General features: G+C 47.4%; 9 protein-coding genes across 9 annotated transcripts; 3 read left to right on the top strand and 6 right to left on the bottom strand.

Moving 5' to 3' along the window:
• Positions 1-609: 609 nt before the first annotated feature.
• M431DRAFT_81869 (hypothetical protein) lies at positions 610-1,404 on the bottom strand (the record flags this gene model as incomplete). The annotated part of the gene is made up of 1 exon (XM_024923086.1): positions 610-1,404. The coding sequence occupies one exon, from the start codon at positions 1,402-1,404 to the stop codon at positions 610-612; it is 795 nt and encodes a 264-aa protein (XP_024776719.1).
• Positions 1,405-3,425: 2,021 nt separating this feature from the next.
• M431DRAFT_81594 (hypothetical protein) lies at positions 3,426-3,812 on the top strand (the record flags this gene model as incomplete). The annotated part of the gene is made up of 2 exons (XM_024923059.1): positions 3,426-3,533; positions 3,675-3,812. 2 exons carry the CDS (start codon positions 3,426-3,428, stop codon positions 3,810-3,812), a joined length of 246 nt encoding a protein of 81 aa, XP_024776718.1.
• A 499-nt stretch (positions 3,813-4,311) lies between these two features.
• On the top strand, positions 4,312-5,040 carry M431DRAFT_480643 (hypothetical protein; the record flags this gene model as incomplete). The annotated part of the gene is made up of 2 exons (XM_024915891.1): positions 4,312-4,325; positions 4,449-5,040. The coding sequence occupies 2 exons, from the start codon at positions 4,312-4,314 to the stop codon at positions 5,038-5,040; spliced, it is 606 nt and encodes a 201-aa protein (XP_024776717.1).
• A 170-nt stretch (positions 5,041-5,210) lies between these two features.
• On the bottom strand, positions 5,211-6,844 carry M431DRAFT_392999 (hypothetical protein). The gene has a single exon (XM_024914810.1). It carries the CDS (start codon positions 6,738-6,740, stop codon positions 5,520-5,522), a length of 1,221 nt encoding a protein of 406 aa, XP_024776716.1. The 5' UTR covers positions 6,741-6,844; the 3' UTR covers positions 5,211-5,519.
• On the bottom strand, positions 6,845-7,601 carry M431DRAFT_392978 (hypothetical protein). Its single transcript, XM_024914809.1, has one exon. It carries the CDS (start codon positions 7,464-7,466, stop codon positions 6,948-6,950), a length of 519 nt encoding a protein of 172 aa, XP_024776715.1. The 5' UTR covers positions 7,467-7,601; the 3' UTR covers positions 6,845-6,947.
• Positions 7,602-8,510: 909 nt separating this feature from the next.
• Positions 8,511-10,128, top strand: M431DRAFT_480641 (hypothetical protein; the record flags this gene model as incomplete). Its single annotated transcript, XM_024915890.1, has 7 exons — positions 8,511-8,824; positions 8,870-9,164; positions 9,220-9,504; positions 9,558-9,804; positions 9,858-9,902; positions 9,951-9,995; positions 10,049-10,128. The coding sequence occupies 7 exons, from the start codon at positions 8,511-8,513 to the stop codon at positions 10,126-10,128; spliced, it is 1,311 nt and encodes a 436-aa protein (XP_024776714.1).
• Positions 10,129-10,434: 306 nt separating this feature from the next.
• On the bottom strand, positions 10,435-11,328 carry M431DRAFT_112585 (glycoside hydrolase family 12 protein). The gene is made up of 3 exons (XM_024911839.1): positions 10,908-11,328; positions 10,634-10,854; positions 10,435-10,580 (listed from the first exon to the last, which is right to left on the bottom strand). The coding sequence occupies exons 1-3, from the start codon at positions 11,318-11,320 to the stop codon at positions 10,501-10,503; spliced, it is 714 nt and encodes a 237-aa protein (XP_024776713.1). The 5' UTR covers positions 11,321-11,328; the 3' UTR covers positions 10,435-10,500.
• Positions 11,329-12,806: 1,478 nt separating this feature from the next.
• Positions 12,807-13,759, bottom strand: M431DRAFT_551249 (hypothetical protein; the record flags this gene model as incomplete). The annotated part of the gene is made up of 1 exon (XM_024921332.1): positions 12,807-13,759. The coding sequence occupies one exon, from the start codon at positions 13,757-13,759 to the stop codon at positions 12,848-12,850; it is 912 nt and encodes a 303-aa protein (XP_024776712.1). The 3' UTR covers positions 12,807-12,847.
• A 475-nt stretch (positions 13,760-14,234) lies between these two features.
• Positions 14,235-14,729, bottom strand: M431DRAFT_480638 (hypothetical protein; the record flags this gene model as incomplete). The annotated part of the gene is made up of 1 exon (XM_024915889.1): positions 14,235-14,729. One exon carries the CDS (start codon positions 14,727-14,729, stop codon positions 14,235-14,237), a length of 495 nt encoding a protein of 164 aa, XP_024776711.1.
• Positions 14,730-14,775: the final 46 nt, after the last annotated feature.

Genomic DNA, 14,775 nt, shown 5'->3' with positions numbered 1-14,775 from the left:
ATAGTATTCATGTCGTTCGAACAGGTACCGGCACTTGTATTAGGCTGGAGCAGCCCAGACTATTTCCATACCGTAAGGTGCGATGATGCTATGTACACGCTTGTTCTTCTCGTTTATTTCAGGCAAAACACGTGAACTGTTGTAACATCTATAAGTCACAAAATGTCCGTTCCAATTCAAGTACCTTATCTAAATCAATGCTGCTTCTTTAAATAACATCAAATCCCCCCATTTCCTACCCGAGGCTCGCCTCAATCTCTAACGAAATCTTTTTTGATGATGCGTGCCTTTGCTATCTTCCCGACTGAAGAAGAAGCCGGCAAAGTCGCTGCCCACCCTCCCTTGACCTTTGTCCTTGATACTAATAAGGTACTGTAACGTTATGCCACACTCCCCAGTCTTTGTCCCTGTACCCACGGCTCGAAGAGCAACATGATGCGCCGAAAAACAAAATATGAAAAAGCAAGACATCAAAAAGTGCTGATCCGATTTCTCCTCCCTTTATGCCGTGTGTCACAAAAAAACATCGTGGCTGTTTCCCTGTTCTCTGACCACCTCAAGCCTGCTTGGTGCTGGGCCAGCGCCACGACCACGACCTCTTCTGGCTCTCTAAGACCGGGCCTGGTCGGCGAAGGGGTCGGGGCCCTCCTGGCGCATCAGGGGAGCTCGCGTCTCGGCGGCGCGGGCCTTTTTGGTCTGGGCTCGGGCGAGGGCAGTGGCCTCGGCGCGGGCCTCGAGCTGCTTCTGGTGGCGGCTCTCTCGGCAGCAGGCAAAGGTCAGGAAGGTGATGGCGACGACAATGGCAGTGCCGAAGACGATGGCGATGATGATGCCGCCGACGTCGAGGTTGTTCTTCTTCTTCATGCAGACGGTCTCACCCAGAGAGTCCAGGGAGCACATGAGGCCAGGGGCACAGTTGGCCTTGGCCACCTCGGTGGGGACACATGTAAGTGTTCGCAGGACACCCTTATCGGTGGAAATATCGCAGGACGACGTCTTGACGGTGGATGTGGCCATGCACTGGAGGGTGCCGTCGCGGACCCAGTGGGTTGGGAGCGGTGCGGGCTGGGCTGCTCGGGCATGGTGCGTCTGGAGGGGGCTGCCAAGGACGCCGCGGTATCGCTTCTTCAGGTCTCCCAAGTTGGAGAGCTCGTCGCATCGCCTCAGGGCAAATTTGGCCTCGGAGGCGGCCTCGTCGATGGAGCATCCGGCGTTGGTATAACAGGCCTCGAGGTCGCTATCGGTTTCGGCGTAGCCCAGGGTTGACAGGCAGTACTCGAGTGAGACGTGCTGGCCGCACTCAGAGTATCCGGCGAGCTGTTGGCTGTGCTTGCTGAAGCATCCTGCTTCCAGGGCGAGGGCACTGCCGCTGAGGGCGAGGGCAGCAGCAGAGAAGAACTTCATTGTGAGAGAGACTGGAGGGCAACCCGGTTGCTATGCTACTTCGGAGAGAGAGGGGAGGGGGGGATTGAGTTGTGAGCCGCAGCTAATATGATGTGCAAAATACAGCGGGACGGTGGGTCTCGTCGCGGCGAAGAACGAAAGGCCCGTGGAAAAGGAAAATGAAGGTATTCCAACAATGAGGTGACAAGCAGCAGGCTCGCTGAGAAGGAGAGATGAGAGATGAAACAAGGTGGAAGAGGTGGTAGTGCTGGAGCAAAATAGAAAAAGAAGCGGTTCTGCTAACATGAAAAAGGAGTCGAGAGGACTTGGTTTGACGGGAGCGGCACTTGTCCCCTTTCAGTTAGGGGTCTATAGTCAGCCTTGGGTCTGACTGGGGCTGGGTTGGAGCGTTCCAAACAAAAAAAAAACAAGGGGGGGGCAGATTTGGCCCCAATCTGTGCGTGCCAGAACTCGTTAGGGGAACAGCAAAGCCGCTGATGAGACGCTTACACGGCGCCGCCATCAAGGCTGTGCAGTTCGAAGTTCGAGCCACAGCCGCAATGACAATTCAATTCACACATGATCGCCCTGGGCGGGTGACTTTGGAGGGCCAGAAGAGGCTTGATTCCAGTGTTGATGGCACTACAGGACAGGGCAAGCTCGGTGCTCTAGGTTCGGGACTGGCCTCAATTTCCTATCGACGGGGAGCTTGGAGCTGAATCTACGATTGCTTGTTCCATTTTTAGCGACATGGTGGGTTAGCATATAGTGCCGGGCACATGTGAGGCATCGACCTCAAATCACTCACTCTGATGATACGAGACGGAGATTGTCTTTGGATGGCGGTGGATGAGATGATTTATACCTTTTTTTTACACCTCTTTCTCAGATTTTTATTGTTCCTTTGAATCTCTTTTTTTTCTCTACTATTCTTGCTTGTGTTTTTTATTTATTTCTTTTTTTGTGCTTTTTAATAGCGAGGCATCTTGCGGGTGCCGTATCAATCTAAAGCGGTGCATCCTCCTGACTCCATCTGAATCAGCGCTACCTGTGGCTCGCTAATAATAAACCACCCTTTCTTTTTGTCACTAATGCACGTCAATCCTTGTCTGGCCATTTTGCACTCTGCAGTTTTGCGCAGGATATTTTGCTCCATTGATGTGCTTATAACAGATGGCATTCGCATCAACATCTACGGCAAAGATACATGTATACGCTACAGTTGAATTGGTGCAGTATCTAGCATTCAAGCTTTCAAGCTGGCAATACCGAGCGCTATCTGACGGGCCCAGCTCCCGACGTGACGACGAGATGCTGAGCTCAAGGCAAGGTGTCATTTAATATGTCGGTACTCGTACTTCCCTGCCTGTATGAATAATCGGCATTGCTCAATCTGTAAGAAAGCCCAACCAGGTGGTGAATGGGCAGAGCTGCAGCAATCCAATCAGCGGGGACCAGCGTCTACGCTGCGTGAGTGTGGCTCGCCCAGCTAAAAAGTGTCACCTATCGCTAGCAAATTACCTGCAACGCTGAAAAGCAAGCGATATTACCGTCAAGGTATATACTAATCTTGCCTTGTTGATGACCCTTTTTTGTCTTGAGATTGAGAAACGGCGAAAGGGGGCTTTTGTGATTTGATAAGCAGAGTTTTTTGAGTGCATTACGTAGCGAGTGTTGCATTACGTACGTGGACCTGTTGTGTTTTTTTATGAATCTGAGACCCCTATGAGGATAGCGATGCTGCGACGACGTCATCGTTTGCGAGGCCTCGGGACGCTATGCGTACAGCTTTCCATGCTTTTTTGGCCGGAAGAGGAAGGAAATAATGTCGTTATAAGAGTCTAGATACAACCTTTTTTTCTTCCTTTTTCTTTTCTCCTTTCTCCATACCCATATACCATTTCTTTTTGAACTCTGTAAGCTTAACCCCTTCCTCTTTTACAGCCAACTTAACGCTAATTACAACGCAGGCTACCATAAGAAGCAAAAGTTCCATTCATCAATTTACGTTTTCTGTCGCAACGCAATCAATCCAATTCATCATGCCTCTCGTCGTGCCCGGCATCATGAGCAATTCCGACGACAAGACCCAGGTCTGGGCCAACAAGCTCGTCGGAAAGACGTTTTCGGAGACAGAATCCAATGAGACTGTACGTATGCATCATTTTGTTTCTTCTTCATTACCTATGCCCCAAGTCCTTGCTTCCATTCCATCTTCTTCATGATCATGCCACTTTTGTATCAAGTAGAGCGGGGGAGGCGAAAAACATAATGGCTAACATGTAGGACAGATGTTTTGCAAAAAGGACTTGCCAGAGTCTCACCGGATTCTCAAGCCGGGTTCGATTGTCACTAAGGATTTCCGGCCGGATAGATTGAATGTGCATTTGAATGAGGATGGAACGGTGTCGCATGTTGTTCATGGGTAGAAAGGAGCTGTATGTTAGTGCGTCGCTGCTATGAGCTATGAGGAGTCGAAAAGGTTGTGCACATGCGACCGACGAGATGCCAATAATACAGAAGAATAAACTATCCTATTTCATTTTTATTGACGTAAAATTACGGCTATGAATCAGTCAATTTTTTATTTTATTATATTGCTTCATCTAAACAAAAGCAAAGGAAAGCAGCGTCCATCATTGATGCTCCCCCCGCCTGATTGCATGTTTTTTGGCCATGGCTGTTTTTGCCCCGCCATTTCTCCCTGGCTTATCGATGGCGGGGCTGCTCCGATAAACCTGCACCTTGACTTGCCTTGTCTTGAAGCTGCGATTCGCTTTCCCTCAACCATAATCACATCGATCACCACCGCAAACGCAGCGATTTTCCCTCCTTTTTGACGCGCCTTTGCTCTGGGCAATTCTTTCTTTATATCCTCTATATTAATTCTTTTCATACTCCCGTATACTCCTCCAGTCAACCGCCAAAATGTTCAAAAAAGAGTGCGTCGATATGTTCCCTTTCTCCCTTCCCCTCCAAGCAAGCAAAAAACCAAAAGCAGACAGCAAATCCACACGAAAAGCAACAAAAGACACTCTTTAGCTAACTAACAATCTCAAAAATAGCCTCCCCGTCGCTCCCAAGCAAAAGCTCAAATCCTCCGTCCAGCGCTCCCTCCGCAACTCCCTCCTCGCAACGTACCCCCTCCTGACGCCCTACATCGACGAAATCATGCCCAAGAAGGGCTCCCTCGAGAGCATGAAGCTGCCCGACCGCAACACGCTCTACGTGCTCGACTCGGTGCCCCTGTTCTACCAGCAGGACGGCTCCGACCTGCTGCCGCACCTCAAGCTCGTGCACCGCTTCCCGCAGGCGTTTCCCAGCATCCGCATAGATCGCGGGGCGATTCGCTTCGTGCTCTCCGGCGCGACGCTCATGGCGCCCGGTTTGACGTCCAAGGGAGGAAGACTGCCTGTGGAGGGCGCGAAGCCGTTGGAGGAGGGCAAGGAGATGGAGCAGGGGATTGTGGAGGATGGGCGGTGGAGCAGGGAGTTGGCCAAAGGGGAGCCGGTGGTGATTATGGCGGAGGGCAAGGAGGAGGCTTGTGCGGTTGGGATTTTGGTTGCGGGTACGGATGAGGTCAAGGCGAAGGGTAAGGGACCCGTGGTGGAGGATGCGCATTTCTTGGGAGATGGACTGTGGTGTTTGCATGCGTAGATGGAGGGTTTGATTCGCGGTGTTTATACTGGTTTTTGTTTATATATATATTTGGGATTGTACAGAATAAGATGGCACATGTATAAATTTCTCATTTGCTGCTACCTTGATTTCTTTCCTGTCCTCAATGATATGGAGTATTGGTCGTTCAGGTTTGTCGAAGCAAGTCCTTGGACGTTCAACACCTACTCATACTGGTTTAAACGCTTTTAAATATCGAATTGTTTAAATGTTATTACTGAGCCGCTAAATACCATAGTCTAAATAATATTTCATTCTATCATTCTGAACATTGTTAGTATCAAGTGTAGCATCCGAGGTTCTTTCTCCATACCTTTTCGATTAAAAACCGTAAGGCTCATAGACAGTCATGCTAAAGTTTGTGATCCAAACGATTTCTTGCACGAAATCGCGTCTCTGTTTGCAGCTGATCCGACTTCTAAACCCAAGCTGGATCCACAACTCTCTTGACTGATATTCTAGGATGATGATTTTCCCGCTTTCTTCTTCTTCTTTTCTATGGCTTCCGCGTACTGGGCATGATGACGAGCAATGGCTGCTTCTCCGACATCTTCTTGGTGCTTTTCAATAAAGGCCTGAACGTCCTCCAAGTTGTACTCGCCATCAGGGTTCTTGAGGCTCTTCTCCGGCACAATTCCAAAACTCGTATCATCTTCGAGGATAATCTTCTTTAGCGCTTTGACAAGGCACGACCTGTAAAGGATGTCTTTGTGGTCAGTGGATTTAGGCTCTGGTACACTACCCTTTATGGATGTATTCCAGATAAAATCTCTTTGCCTCTCAAGGAGAAACTCCTTGCGCCGAGTGTTAAACTCTTTTTCAACGCCGAATACAGAGAAAGCCTCCTCCGTCACTTGCTCCCTAGTATATCTGCGGTCCGGAAATTTCCCAAGTCGACGGCACTCTGGGAGAAATTCGTCGACCCATTTCCTAAAAACAGGCCGATAGTTCATGCGCCGGCGGTCGTTTGCTTTGAGCTTCTTTGCGTCGGGCTCTTGTGCAACGGGGGATACCCACATCAGTCGACAACGAGTAGCGTAGTCAAACATGTCTTCGACACGGGAGAAAGGCTTGTCCCAGTATCCATCCATGGGCATATCCAGAAACTCCATGACTTTGGCTGGATCGGACGAGAGGAAGATTCTGGCTCGCTTCCTGTCAGACTCTTCAATCTCGGGGACTCTAAGCCACAGGGCGCTGTCATCGACTGTCAGACCGTACCCTCTGATTGTTGATCCTAAGAGATTCCACAGGTCCCCATGACCGTGCTTGAAAAGCATCCAGCGTAACCTGTGCTCTGTGTCGCATACTCGGACATCGATTTGGATGTACTTTTTCTCAGACTCTTTGTTGACATCTTTTTCATCTGCCGGCCAAGGGATAGCCAGACTACCTGCAGGCTCATTTCCTCCTGCAGTAATTGATCTCTCTGCTCCAAGGGCTTTTGATATGGTCTGAATTGCATATGCGCCCCTGGAAGCCTCCGGTTTTGGTGAGGCCAGTAGAAAATCGATATCTCCAAAGTCTGTTTTACCTGGGCCCTCAAGAGGAGACTCCACGCAGGAGTACAGAGTGCGGAGAATCACTTCGCATTGGCTTTTGATGGCTTCATAGACTTCTTTCGGCATTCGGGGAGTTAATAGTGGATTGACTACTGAGGAGAATGCTGAGCCACCCATGTTGAGAAGCTGTCGGCAGCGCCTATTTTTCTTTGACTATTTTCCAGCCTTGTACAATTTCCGAGCGTTATCTGGTGTAAATACCACCAGATGTTTTCAACGTGTTTGAAGTGTTGAATGGGATTCTGTTCCTTGAGCAGTTAGCAAGTCGGCTCTCGGTTTCAGCGTGGGTGATACGACAGCCCAAAGTAGAGCTTAGGAGAGGCTTTATAGCTCTGAAATCGTATCATGAAGCATCTCAACAGCTAGTCTCTGAATCAGGCCATATTTTGCGATATGACTCACCAGTAAGTATCCTGAAACGATGAGTTTGATGCGTTTATCCAAAAGACATGAGCTTCGCAGTGTTGCGACAGCGGATTGAATGACTGTACTCGGTACAATGACGACGAGTGTGCAAGAGACTGTCGCAAATGTAGCTTGAAGGAATGAAGCGAAAAATAGAAGCGACGAAGCGAATGATTTAATTTTACTTGTGCGCCTAAGGCAGCAAAAATGCAGGGGCGCTTTTGGGAAAGAAGCAGAGGAAGAGGAAGTTGGAAGGCTCAAATTGGTGTTGCTTAGGATGGTTGGAGCAATAGCAGCTGATGCTCTGTAAGTGCATGTAGCCTCAGGTTGTTCTTGTTTACACCGATGCCCCCGCAGTGACCTGGGGCTTACCCTGGATTTGATGATGGATTCTTTGGGATCAAAGAAGAAGATTGGTGATATGAAGACAAGAGGCATGAATCGAGGATTTTTATGAAAGAATGGAACAAGTAACCGATCATTATTTGCTCCGAGTTAGGAGAGAATCAGCTAATTTGTGAATCGCTTGCCGGGGTGCAAATCTGGCTGCGAATCATTGACTCACGTCTTCCATGCTGCACCACTGCAACCACTACCTGCAACCAAGCAGCCAAGCCGCATCGTCTCTTTTCTCTTTCTTCTAGGGTCTTTATTTCCCTCTATTTTAGCTAAGAAAAAGACTTAATATGGCAGTTCGAAAAGAGATAAGCAGCAAGGCACGGCAAATCACACCAGCCTCATCATACCACCTCCCAGCCCCCTAGCAATAATTCACAGATTGGCTATATTTATTCACAAAATGTTGCATCTCTTACATATATTCTTCCACATATACCTGCAATATGACAATGAATTATGAACCTTGAGACAATAGTATCAGCCTCAATAACATGGCTCTAGCTGATCCTACGTCTTGTAGTAGCATACACCGGACAACACCGAACATACGAAGAGTAAAAGAACGTTGCGCTACAACTGATATCGAATCAAGTGCCTGGGATTTGATATAGAGGAATTCTTTCCACATCTTTCCACAGCATTCTGTGGTGTGGCGTGGCTATGCAGAGTACACTGTTCAACTGAACCAAACATCATCCTGGTATGGGTTTCGTGGTGGAGATGACTGCGGCTTTGTTTCTATAGGCAGCGACAAGGCAGGATCAGTTGTTGTTGATCCAGCCTTGTCGCTGCCCGTGTTCCCCCACCCCGCATGCGTACATTGAAAAAGAGCGAAACTTTGAACGCGACGTGACTTGGCAAACCGCGTCAAAATAAAGTACGCGAGTCGTCCAATATTGTCCGGCCAAAAACGGAGCCAGCATATTTTATATTTATTAAACTAATAATATCTCTGATGCTTTATTCTTCTTAGCTATATTCTGAGCTGCTATAACAATAGATCTGGATTATCGCAGTGTCTTTCAACGATCTGCATGATTGATGACGAGATTTTAAGACTTGAACAGGGCATCACCGGGGAATATGAGTACATATAGGGTCAGAGGCGTGCCCGCCGACTGGGGTGATCAACGATTGCAATCTTTCCTGAATGATCAAGAAACTGTTACAGATGCGGTGATTCAGTCCCTCGCTCATGATACTAACGGTATATGTCAGGTAGCAACAACGACTTTTGTGAATTTACCTTCTCAGCTTCAGCATGCCCATAGCTGGTCCATTCCAATACCGAGGACGCCTAATACTAAGCGTACCCGCAAACAATATCTAACGATAGATAAAGATTTTCATGGATTGACTACGCTTTACACACCATCTTCAGAAGATCATAAGATAGAGTAAGTATATAAGCTAATGGGGCGACCTGTAGCTAACGCTTACAGTATTATTGCATTATCAGGCCTTGGAGGCCATGCTTTTGGCTCGTTCAAGGAGAAAGGTGGAAGTCATATGTGGTTGCGCGACTATCTCCCTTACGACCTCACCTCGGAAGATAAGCCGATAGCTCGGGTTATGATCTACGGCTATGATTCGACTGTTTCTGAGAGCAAGAGCATGCAGAATCTAGAAGATTTCGCTACCGTGTTTAATGGTAGCCTACAAACCCTAATGAATACTGCAACAATTCGGCCGATCATTCTTATCGGTCATAGTCTGGGGGGACTAATCATCAAACAAGTGAGCTACACTTTAACGCCCAAACTTTCGTTCCTGATGTTCATCACTTAAACAGGCCCTTATATCGTTATCGGGATCGGAAAACAAAGAAAGCCGGACACTTATCCGAGCTGTATATGGGGTGGTCTTCTTTGGAACCCCACACCATGGCATGGACATCAGCTCACTGATTCCCATGGCTGGAAACGGGCCAAATCGTTCCTTGATAGAGTCTCTCAGCCACAATAACTCGCAAATCCTTACTATGCAGCATCGAGAGTTCCATAAAGTCTTGGGAGATGAGGGTGAATCAGAAGTCTTCTGCTTTTACGAAACCCTAAAGTCACCAACAGCGCAACAAGTGAGTTTTCAAACAGAACTCTCATGTCCGATAAACTCATTAACTGTGATTAGGACCAATTTGGCGGCTGGACAATGACTGGGCCTGATGCATTTTTAGTCACTAAGTCTTCAGCTACACACTGTCGTCCTTGGGAAGATGGTGCTGAGAATATCTGTGCCCTTGCTCGTACACACTCTGAACTGGTTAAGTTTAAACCAAACGACTCTGATTACGACATCGTAAAAGGAAAAATTGAGGGTATTTGTAAACGGGCATTTGTAGCGCGAGGCGTCACTTTCGATCTTTACTGCAAAAAATGTCAGTACCAGTACCCCCCTTCATCTCGCGAGTACTTCTGTTAAACAGTATAGGTGAGGAATATGGACATATGGCTGACGCCCCTCACTGTGTCGACTGTAAGTATTGGTGCCTCAACCAGCCTCGCGAATATTAACATTATATAGGCAGTGAATTTGGGCATACTCAATATGATGTTCACTGTTGGAAATGTCAGTGCAACTGCCTCTCATTATCTTACTAGTACTAATATCAACCCATATAGGCCATAGGAGTGGACATTATGCCAACCAACACTGTTATAAATGTCAGTACTGGTGTCTCCTTTTACTTCTTGAGTCTTGATATTAAACGGTATAGGCGACTCATTCGGACATTTTATAAAAGATTGCCCAATGCGGTAATTGGTCACGAGGATTGAATATAATGTAGTAGTTGCTGCTTGAAACTATGGGTGGATCTAGAGCGATTGGGTATTTAACAATTATTTTCATGCGTCCTTCAAAAGTACGTTTGCTGAACACTACATATCTTATAAGCAAGCTCAGGAATTTTACAAAGATGTGTAAAGAGGCTTTCTCAATAAGTGACAAGTCAAAGACCTTCCTATATACACAAGAAGTAAACTATATACAATAGTACTGATGGTATGCACAGTAGCCACCGCCCGCTCTTCGGCCCAACCACATAAGTCCATTAGACTTATCCCTGAATCATTTATTGGATATCTCCTTTCCAGTAGTAGACCCAGAAGGTGTTGCCATCGCCAGAGAATGGCTCAGTTCCGAACTGGTAGCCTTCAAAGAAATTAATGTTCCGTTTCTTTCGCCAAGGCAAGTAATCGACTTACTGAGAAGGTACTGGCTGCCAATGGGGTATCCTCGGTTTGTAGCCATCCAGTTGTAGAATGCCTTGACATCGCCGTTCCAGTTCTGAACCTGGTTGTAAGCAACAAAGCTGTAGACTTGCATCTGGCCATTCCAGCCGTAGTACAGCTGCCAATCTTGGCCGTTGACGTTGACATTGCCCTGTGATTGACCAATGGGGTAGATGTCACCATATCTGCCAAGCCTGTTTCATCATATTAGTAACTGAAAACACAATCGGCTCTTTTTCCATCTTACCAGATCATAAGCTCAAAGTCTCCATAGTAAGTTGGGTGGTTAGGGTCGGAGGCAGTGAACAAGTCGTAGGCGACATCAGCGCGCAAGTTGTTTCCGGTATAGTTCCATACGGCACCGGTGGGCATGCTGTTGATGCTGCTGACCAACTGCTTTGCTCCGATATTTCTTTGCACGTTTGGGAATGACTTGACATTGGAGGGGCTGCCAGACCATCGCCAGTCAGCGTGCCACGCCGTGGCATCAGTGATCCAGTCATTCGTGATACAACCGAATCCTCCAGCATCTGCAGATGACTCGCCCCAGAGATTGTTACTGATGGTGAAACCGTTGGCCGAGATGGTCGAGTACTGGTCGCAAAGAGTTTGCGCAGCTACGGCTGGCAGCAACGCAGCCAAAAATGAAAAGGCCTTCATTGTGTTTGTCAAATGAATGCTATCAAAGAAGTCTACGCTATGCAATTGAATGCCTGCTGAATGAGCGTGAGGATCAACTCTTTAATTTGTCTGGCATGATAGCCTCTTATACCCAAAGACTGAGAGATTAAAGCCATTACTGGTGTGAGTATAAGTTCTTTGCATAGCCATTCCATCACCCAATTCCAACAAACATGGCAGGTGGAATTGGTGAATAAAAGTCTAGACACTTCCAATCAGGGACTTTCCTAAACTTGATGGATAGATTAAGACAAGGCCCATTCGGCCGACGCCGAGGGTAACACTCTGATCCGGCTTAATCCGTAATTAGACGCCGTTACCCCTGGTTTAGTTGGCACTTCATTTGGGAACGGGGGCGGCACAACTGACAGCGATCCACTCTTCAATACACATAAAACATCAGGTGTATCAAAATAAAGCTGGGCTATAGAGCACGTGGCTTGCTGACTCGAAAAATATACCTCTTAGGAAGTTGGACGACTAGGCTAAACAAACTTCCCTTGGGGATGTCGAAGCATCAGCCTATTTGCAAATACTCTGACAGAAATAAGCCAACCACCGAGTTACAGAGCTTTATACGACTTTACATATGGCAACTAAAAGTGTCTAATAGGTGATGGGACTCTTGTGTTGACTTGTTATAGTTATCCTTTTAGCTTTTGAGAAACTTAAAGCTTAGTTGCGAGTCAGGGTTATTAAAGACGATATTCGACAATCATCCGGAAATCAGCAACATAGTGTGATCCATGTAACCCATTGGCGCTTCAACCAGGGTATTACAAAGATGTCACCCATAAGCAAGGGCAATTACAAAAGAAGAAAGACGTTAACCCAGCAAGCAGTAGCGGCCTATTCAATTTGGCAACTGTTTAACTAACTCGTGAAAATTGCCCATCATAGCCCATTCTTCTGCCAACGGAAATGAATCCGTCCCGAGGTCCCTATCGACTATCTAGCCGCCAGGCGCTTCACCTATTGGCGGGATAAAGTGGTCAAATAGCCAGTTATGTAAAAGGTATACTTCTGTTTCCGTAAATTGCTCATTGATGACTATGGCCTGCCATTTTCAGCAAATAGGTGCTCAATAGTATGATTGTAAACTTACGTTCCGTTCATCGAGGCACTCGTGGCGCTAACTGGTTTGGTACCATGTAATTTGTAATCGTTATTAAACGGGCCTATTGCACCATTTTCTGTTGTTAAAAGTTCCAACCCATACTCTATATAGAAGATTAGACATAAGCTTACGCTGCTGTGCGGCAGAATTGCGGCCAAGCAATCACCTGGTAATACACAATGACTTTATCAAGAGTCGCCGAAACTGCAAGTTGCCGTTTCTATCTGTTTGCTACCATAACCGTTACCACTTATTAGCGTCAAGGATATGCATTTCTGATGCCCCTCTTTTAGAAAGAAGAGTATAGATGCCTTTGTCCCGAGTGACTCGAAATAGGAGTTGTATCCCCAAACCTCATCTCACGATACTGTGTCTCATATTCTTCAACTCTAGTCGTCCGGAATCATGGTCACATCAAGCCGTCCGATCCCTTCGATTTCTGCCAAAATGCGATCGCCTGGCTTCAACCAACAATCTCCATGTACATGGGCTGACCCTGATGGGGAACCGGTAAAGATAATGTCACCTGGCTCGAGGGTCATGTAACTGCTGATGATGCTCAGCTGCTCATCACACTTATACAGCATTTCGCTAGTAGACGCATCCATCATGGGCTTATCGTTGACGGATAGTCGGATGCGTAAGTCGGCTGTATCAGGCAGGAACTTGGCCGGCACAATGAAAGGCCCGCATGGTGCCATGGTGTCTTGTGCTTTTCCGCGCATGAGATCGATTTGTAGTTCGTTGCCAGCTGGAATCAAGTCCCTGCACGAGAGATCCAGTCCAATGCTGTAGCCAGCGATGCCCTCAGCTGCTTCTTCCCGACTGGCATGTCTCAGCTTCTTGCCCACTACCACGGACAACTCACACTCCCAGTCGAATTGCTTCGTAGATCCGGGGATTCTGACAGTCTTTCCTGGTCCGACAAGACTCGTAGTGGGAGGTCTGATGAAGAACGGCATGCTCGCCCACTTTTCCGCAGTTAGACCCATCTCCTTAAGATGTCCAGTGTAATTTGCACCAACTGCCACCAGTTTGTTGGGATAAATGATGGGAGTCAGGAGCTGGGCATTGTCCATGCTGATTCGGCTTCCACACGACACATTCTGATCCGTTCTCATGTTCTGGGCAAATTCTTCCAGTATTGGTAAAGTGTCTGGCCATGATCCCAAAATGTCTTTGACCGTTGTATACTTGAGCGAAGGAAGTGAATCAGAAAGCAAGTAGAAACTGTCATCAACCCCGATGGCTGCGACGGGCTTGTCTTCGATGCAAAGTGTAGCAAGGGTAAACCTCGACATGTTTAAAGAATTAGAGGAGGCTATGATAAACTTATTGCATGATTAGGAGGACTCTTATGTCTTCACTAGGTAGTCTACCGCTGTCGCTATTCTGAGACTTGGAGAATAGAGCAACAGTTGGGAACGTAAAAAGTTTACCCTGCGCTGAATTTTAACATCAATCGTGTCAAGATACGGAGTAGGCATGCCGGGGCTTTCTCCAGACGACAGGTCGGGAAGCTCCCGCGTGGCGCAGAACTTTGAACTTGATGCATCATTTGCACCCGCGTAATCCACTGCATATGAATGGGGCGATGCTTAACTCGAGCCATTCTGTAATGGGAATACAACTGGCGACATTTCATGCTAAAGGGCAGAATCTCTTTGGCGTACGCCGACTATATGAAGTCTTAAATTTTCTTATTCTATAGCTATATACTTGGGCATAAATATAAAAGCCGCCAATGGTGCCTCGGGTGATTTGCAAGAAGCTGGCTTATGCTGATGGATCAGCCTGAATATTTCCAAGCCAGTATTCATCTCGATCGGGCTTATCAGTCCATTCATGCTCTTCATCCTCAACATTAAGGCGTACTATTTTCCCGTCTGGGTCTTCGCAAGCCAATACCCACGACTTAATGCCCATGAAAATAGGACTTCGCTTAACATTCATTGAGTCGAGCCACGCCGCCCACTCGTCGAGATCTTTGCGGGTGGCGACCCCATACGTGACGGGATCCCACCCTCTTTGCGCCTCTGCTTGGGCTGGTTCATAGCGGACCTCGACTATCAACCCAGTAGGTTCATAACGGAACATCTTTGCGAATAGTTTGTGATCGGGGGTGAAGTGGTCCCAGCGAGGTTGAGGAGTGAACGGAAAGACTTTGGTGTAGAAGTCGTGGGTCTTTTGGACAGAAAAACATGCCAACTTCAAATGGTTGATGCCACGAAAAGAGCGCGGCATGGAAACTGGACTGGATTCGTTGGCCATGGTGGATGATTGCTGACTATCTTCAAAGGGAGAGGGTTGTAAGAGT

The sequence above is a fragment of the Trichoderma harzianum genome (assembly GCF_003025095.1).
Source record: "Trichoderma harzianum CBS 226.95 unplaced genomic scaffold M431scaffold_4, whole genome shotgun sequence".
In the NCBI taxonomy this organism is placed as follows: Eukaryota; Fungi; Ascomycota; class Sordariomycetes; order Hypocreales; family Hypocreaceae; genus Trichoderma; species Trichoderma harzianum.
The sequence above is the reverse complement of the archived record's forward strand: the minus strand, read 5'-3'. Positions and strand labels throughout refer to the sequence as shown.